We start from the raw sequence: 7,063 nt of genomic DNA, 5'->3' as shown, positions 1-7,063 counted from the left end.
TGGGAACTCTCCCAGATGACTCCAGGGCTGCAGGGACTTGTCCCTTTGAGCAAGCTGGGAAAACTTTGACCCCAGGCCTGGCACTAATGGCTTTTTTCCCATTTTCCCACCACTTTTCAGCTGCATCAGATCTCAATGTCTGATGTCCCCCAGCAGCTCTGAGCTTCCCTTAAAGCTCCACTGAACATGTCCTTTTCTGCAGCCATTGCTTACAGCCAGGACAGAAGTGCCCCTGCCCATTCCCTGAATTTTCAGCTATCCACTCCCAGCTCTCCAGTCCTGGCACCAGGGGCCAGCAGCTGACTCACTGCTGGGAACCAGGGAGAGATGTGCCCATGGATCTGGACAGGATGAGATCTCTGGGCTGGTGAAAGGTGCAAACCTCTGACCCCCACAGTCTGGTTTGGCTGGCAATCACTCAGCACTTCAAGAACTTTCTAACAACCCAGAGGACAGGGCTGGGATCAATGTCCCAGGGAAACACAGATGGAACTGGTGAAGGAACTGCTTGGCCAAAACAGCAGTGCAGAGTAACAGCCAAAAAATGAAACTGCCACTGGTAACAGCCCAGATTATTCCCTCAACACTGGTGGCTTCTTTCAGACCTACCAGGAATTCACTTCTCCTTATAATGTTCAGGGAGCACAGAAGCATGAAATTTGATTTCTTTCTTCTGAAGATGCTGGAGATTATTTTAATTCTAACTTGGTATCACTAAAGAAAGCTCTTATTCAGTGGTTTAATATCATGTCTTTTAGTATCTGTTGCAGCAATACAATCTCTGCTTTCTTTCCTATAAATGTACTAATCTCACCAAAAGATATAATTTGAACAGTAGAATGAAGTGGAATAAAAATATGCAGCAGCAGGCAAATGTCTTTTTCAAACAGGAACCTGCTCTGAGCTATGTGCTCTGTTCCATCAGATTAGAGCAACAATTCAAATCTCAGCCCCAGTGATCATTATGGAGAGCAGGAAATGTCCCTTCACCCTTCCCTGGAATTTGGTATGAGCAGATGCACAGTGGAGAGAGGCAGAAGCAAAAGCAGCCAGCAGGGGAGGTGAGATCAGTCAGAGAGGGGACACCAGATGAAGAGGGAAGAATTAGAGAACTGCCTTGGCAGAGAGAGCCAGGTACACAGAGAAATGATCCCCTGGGTTAAAAACAAAAACAAAAGCAGCAGGGATAACAGGGCAGAACATACAGTGGGAAACACATCCAGAAGATTTCCACATTTATTGCCTGCTTGAAACACATTTCTAGAGGCTATCAGGCCAAATTATTTCTGCTTGAACTCAACATTAATTAAGAAAGACTTCAACTGCATTAGAACATGCAAGAGAAATACCACTGTTCCCAGTTAAATAATGAAAAAATTAGGTGAACACTGCTGGCATGGTAAATAAAAGCAGAATCACTCCCTGACTGGGGTCTGGAACTAGAAACACTCTCCCAACAATGATGGAAGATGAAATGACTGAAAAAAAACCACTGCCTCAAGTGCTTAAATATCCCCACAGGACCCCAATGTGTTCCACAGCAGGGTGAGACCACCCCAGGGATGGGGACTAATGCCAGTATTTAATAAAAATCAGGTTTAAAGTACAACAGCTTTATTTCCACCTGGCAAGTACTGCAGTGAGCATATCAGTACTGCCCACAGAAGATTAATCAGTAGTTCAAGACCTACACAATAAAGGATTGTTTGGTCTGGGTTTTTGTCCCCTTAAAACAAGACTTCACTGTTCTTACAGGGACAGGGAGAACACTTTGGCTGTAACTGTTTTGCCTCTAGAGAAATTAAAACAAAGAAGTTAAGAAATACTTGAGCAAAGCAGACAAAGGCAGTACTTTTGCTCATTTAAAGAAAAATCTTATTTTAGGACAATTAAACTTTGGAAAAAAGATTCTTTCAGGAAACACTTCCTATTGCAATATGAACAAAATGTACAATATGTACTACATTCAGAGATATGCTTTCCCTTCATAAGGAGCAAAGTTGTCTGTCTTCATCACGACTTCTTAGGTTTTTCTTCTGATTTCTCATTTATCAGGTCTTTAAATCCCAATTTTTCCAGTGGTTCATTAGCCATAAGTTGCCTAAGTAAAAAAGAAGAAAACAGCAAAAAACACTTTAGAGAACACAGCCTCTCTCTTGGTTAGAGAACAGTAGCACTTTCTATTTCATTACTATTATTTACCCTAAACAGATCCAAGACATCTATACAGAGTGACTGCTGTTTGACAAGACCTCAGAATATTCAGTTTAAGGAAAGCAACACTCAGTGATTATTTCCCCCCTTATAGTGGTTTTCCAATTAAATGTGTTGTTTCCCCATTTTAGGTACTGAGTAAGAGTTTATAAGAAAAAGACCTGAGCCCTGGTTATTTTTAATTAACACATTGCATAAGAGCTTCCTAAAATTCTACCAATGCCATTTACACTTTCAAGTGAATCTGGTTTAGAACAGCCTTTGTGGTGCCATTAGACTTTGCTGTAGTGATTTTCACACTAGTTTTTGATTTGCAATGTACTTTCCCTAGATACAGGGAAATTTGTGCATTTTTCAAGTTCCCTGACTCACCCTTGTACAGGAAGGATTGCAAAGCAATGCATGAATGGAAACATCCCTGGAAAACCAATCAACACTTTCTTCACTTGAACTGACTACAAAACCTTTTAACTTGCCTGCTTGAAACATATTTCTAAGGGGCTAACTGGCCAAATTACTTCCACTTGAACTCAGCATTAATTAAGACTCAATTGCATTAATAGATGCAAGAAAAATACCACTGGCTCTCATAATTCATTGTTAAGTTACACAATGTAGGCATCTTGAACACAGTCAGCTCTTATTGAGCAGGCCATGCAGAAGGTGAGCAAAGTATGAGCTACAAGTTAAAAATTTAACTTGTAACAACAGCTGAAAACAAACAAAAAAAACCAGTGATTTGTTGACAGATGAAGAGATGGTCAGACATGCCACTTTACAAAACAGAGCTGCCACTGACTTTCTTTTACTAGCACATGGGCATGGCTGTGAAGATTTTGAAGGATTATGTTGTATGAACTTATCTGACCATTCTGTTCCTATTTATAAACAGCTACAAAACCTAAGGGATTTAGCTAACCAAATTACAACAGATGACCCATCTTGGCCAGACAGTTTGTTTGATGGTTGGAGTTTTGCACCTTGGCAAAAGGAACTCGTAAAATAGGCTTGATTATTCTAATAGTAATAATTGTAGTTTTGTAGTAATAATTGTAATTTGTAGTTTTTGTAATAACTGTAATTGGAGAAGGTGATGTGACCTTCTCCAGATGAGTTACTGTGGTGTTAAGGGCAGGCTCATTGTCCAGGAGGCACTGAGGAGTCCCCTGAGCTGTGCCCACAAACTCTGCTCACCTGAAGGGTGTTCTGCCTTGGGCTGGTAGAAAGACAAAGATGTGACCTGGGAGCAATGTTTTCCCCCAGTCCTGTGTGGGATCCTTTCCTGCAGGCTGTGTACTGTATCCTTCAGTGCGTGCAAACAGTGATGAGTAAGACAGTGTGTGATATCTTAGCTGCTCGCTGTTATCCCTCTGCGCTGGACAACACGGAAACCACAAGGCAGGTAACCTGCAGATGCCACAGGAGCATCTGCGTCCTTCATGGCCAAAACACCCTGCGTGACCGCGGGCTCCTTTCCCCTCCCTTCCCCGCTGTCCCCGCCGTGCCGGGGCACTCGCCTGTCCATGCGGCACTCCAGGTAGGCCATGGCGCTCTGCCGGCACGCCGAGCTCTCGTAGCCGCTCTGCCGGAGGCACTGCATGAATCGCTCCTTGAAGGCGCTGCACTCCCCTGGAACACACACACACAGTGAGGGCCCTGTAACACACACACCCCCACACACACTGCACTCCCCTGTCACACACACACACTGCACTCCCCTGTCTCTCTCACACACACACACACACACACACACACACACACACACACACACACACACACACACACACACACACACACCACACACTGCACTCCCCTGTCACACACACTCACACACACACAGCGAAGGCCGCGCTACCGCCGCGCCCGGGGCCGGCCCGGGCCCCGCGGGGCAGGCCCAGCGCTAGGCCGCGCTACCGCACCGAAGTGATCCAGCGGGAACGCGCCCTTGTCCGGCGGCCGCGGCGTGAAGCTCTTGCTGCTGAAGTTCATGGCGGTGGACATGGTGCTGCCGGGGGTGGGGACGCGGCGGGCCCGGTCCCTGCGGTCACCCTCCGGTCACTCCCGGTCACTCGGCGCGCTCTCTCTCTCTCTCTCTCCGCTCGTTCCCGCCGCCGGGGGGAGCCGCGCGCCGAGCGCATCGAGCGCGGTCGCGTGACCGCCGCAGCCCGGAGGGGGCGGGGCCGCGCCGCCATGGAAACGGCGTGTGCGTTGCTATGGCAACCGGAGCGCCGTGCGCGTCGCCATGGAGACGGCGCCGGCCGCCATGTTGGGCCGGGCCCGGAGCCGGAGCGCCGCTCCCGTCCCTGCGGCCCGGGCTCCCACAGGCCCTGCGAAATGAACCGATTCCTCCTCACAAACCCCGTGCCACCGTCCTCATTCCCCTCTGAACGCTCCCAGTGCAACTCCCCTCTGAACGCAACCCAGTTCTGGGCTGTCCTGTGCAGCGCTTTGGGGTCCCTGTGGGTCCCTCCCGGCTCAGGATGCTCTGGGGTTCCATGGGTCTGTCATTCGTTCCTGTGAATGGCTGCTGTGATGGTCGGGAGCTGCCGGCCTGTGGAGGGGCCCGGACAAACGGCCTGTCCTTGGCATTCGTGCACTGGGACATGGAGGAGGAAAGAGCCAAACTTGGAGCCTGATGTCCCCAAATCCCTTCATGCAGGATCCAGCCTTGTCCAATCTTTCCTGTTTCTGTGCAGGGCTGAGGCCAGGTTCCTTCCTTTCTGCCCCAAGAATAAATTCCTCACCTGCCACTGCCGAGCTCTGGGTCCTGAGCTCAAAGCCCATTTTCTGGGCCCAGCTGTGGCTGAGGTGTGATCCCAGAGCCCTGGGGATGGCTCTGGCAGGAAGGCAGGATGAACTTCCACAGAAACCCAGCAGGGTTTTGGATGGGCTGTCCCCATTCTGCTCAACCGTCAGCTGCCCATGCTGGCCACCATGTGGCTCTCCATCTCTCATCAATCCCCATGGTTTAGGTTGTGCATAAACCCCAGGGACAGCACAGACTTATTTTTATTTTATTCTATTATTCCTATAAGCATGTAGGTTCCCATCATGTGGCATAAATGGTGAGGGGCAGCAGTAAAATCAAGGGGGTGCTGGCAGAAGCTGGAGAAATGGTGAACTTCCAGATCCTCAAGATGTACAACAAAGAAAAATATACCTTTTACCTGCAGGTTTACAGCACACACTCTGCAGATTCACAGTCTCCTTCTGAAAGGAGGATGAGAAATAGCTTTAATTTAACTCACCAAGTGTTAACCGTGGATTACACTGACGTTTTTTCTTCTTTGCCCATAGCTGCAATTGGTTTAAAACAGTATTTTATCTTTCTTATGTTGATTTTCTTTTAATTAAATGACTGAGCTAAGCAGGAAGAATTCAAAGCTGGGAAAAAAAAGAAATGAAATAGCTTCAATTTTTAAGGACAGCCATTATGGAAATATTAACTGCAGCTCCATTTAAAGTGTCTTTTGTTTATGCTTTGATTGCTTTCTTATTACAGTATTGAAATTGTAAATGGAAAATTACACCATGTTCTATTACATAAGCAACTGGTTTGCACAGCTTGAAATATAAGGTTTTATTATTAGGTTTTCAGGGCTATGAACAATAGATGGGTTTTATTATACAGTAAATAGCACTTTTCCACTTGACTTCGTTATAACACTTAATGGTAAAAGGGAGATACTCCTCTTTCATAAATAAATGCAGCAAATTGTCTCCCAGATTTCAGACAACTGAGCAGCAGGGAAGTAACTTTGGTTTATCTGAACACATTTAACTGACATGTCAAGGCACTTGCTTTTAGCAAACTGCCCAAATTACATTCCTTCCTTTCTGTCCCAGTGGCCAACTTGCTGATTTCCCATGTGATGAAGGAAGAAGTCAAAGGAAAAAGATGCGCAGAGACCGCACAGTGGAATTATTCCCAGGCAGGCAGCACCAACATTTCCAGTTCTGTTTTACACCTTTACCAAGGATCTGGGTGATGGGATGGGGGGTACCCTCAGTAAGGTTGTAGATGACTCCCAGTTGGGTGTCAGTGTGGATATTAGGAAAATTCACTTCCCCAAGCATTGCCACAGGCTGCCCAGGGCACTGGTGGAGCCCCCATCGCTGGAGGTATTTAAAAGCCATGCAGATGTGGCACCTGGGGACATGATTTTAGTGGCAGCACTGAGGGAACAGTTGGGCTCAATGATCTTAAAGGTCTTTTCCAACCTAAAACATTCTATGATTCTCTGCAAAGGCTACATCAACTTGGTATATTTTATTATATCCTTTTTTTAAATTTTATTTTAGTCTATTCATTAACTCAGGGTTTTTCTTTGGGGTCTTATATGCTGTAGTTACTCAAATTCAGGTCAGGTATAGTAGCAGGTGTTTGGTTATGATTACTTAATGTTTTTATTGCAAATGCCAGTTGTACCTTCTAGAATTTCCTTTAAAGGTACAGGTTCTCATACTATCTCATACACTTCAGCAACTTAGGATACGCTTCAGCAACTTAGGATAAATTTTTCCCAAGGAGACCAAATAAAACCCCCATTAGATAATCATTGTGAAGGAAAAAAAACTCATTTGTGGATTAAACCTACCAGTTCCAAAAGGACTAAACAAAAACAGAGCCACAAAGAGCAGTTCCACAAAGAGAGAATTAAATGCTTTTCACATATTATCTTTCAAAGGAGCAAGTGACTTTGACTGCATCAGGGAAATCTGAAATAGCTGCTTCAGCAAAAGGGTGCTCATTGTACAAGAGAGATTAGATAATTCATGGTGTTTCACAGTATCTCTAGCGTGGAGTCCTGAGCCCTTGCCAAAAATTAAAATCCTTGAATTAGAAGAT

General features: G+C 45.9%; 1 protein-coding gene across 1 annotated transcript; it reads right to left on the bottom strand.

Annotated features, from left to right (window-relative positions):
• Positions 1-738: 738 nt before the first annotated feature.
• On the bottom strand, positions 739-4,325 carry LOC115909125 (cytochrome c oxidase assembly protein COX19). The gene is made up of 3 exons (XM_030958219.1): positions 4,134-4,325; positions 3,732-3,843; positions 739-2,101 (listed from the first exon to the last, which is right to left on the bottom strand). The coding sequence occupies exons 1-3, from the start codon at positions 4,213-4,215 to the stop codon at positions 2,014-2,016; spliced, it is 282 nt and encodes a 93-aa protein (XP_030814079.1). The 5' UTR covers positions 4,216-4,325; the 3' UTR covers positions 739-2,013.
• Between the last annotated feature and the right edge of the window lie 2,738 nt (positions 4,326-7,063).

This window comes from Camarhynchus parvulus, chromosome 14 (genome assembly GCF_901933205.1).
Source record: "Camarhynchus parvulus chromosome 14, STF_HiC, whole genome shotgun sequence".
NCBI classification, from domain to species: Eukaryota; Metazoa; Chordata; class Aves; order Passeriformes; family Thraupidae; genus Camarhynchus; species Camarhynchus parvulus.
The sequence above is the reverse complement of the archived record's forward strand: the minus strand, read 5'-3'. Positions and strand labels throughout refer to the sequence as shown.

Bases quoted from the DNA above. Each gene is read 5' to 3' on its own strand.
- LOC115909125 (XM_030958219.1), bottom strand. From the start codon at position 4,215: ATGTCCACCGCCATGAACTTCAGCAGCAAGAGCTTCACGCCGCGGCCG. The intron at 3,844-4,133 runs GTGCGGTAGCGC...TGTGTGTTCCAG, and splicing joins GTTCCCGCTGGATCACTTCG to GGGAGTGCAGCGCCTTCAAG. The intron at 2,102-3,731 runs GCGAGTGCCCCG...TTTTTTACTTAG, and splicing joins CTGGAGTGCCGCATGGACAG to GCAACTTATGGCTAATGAAC.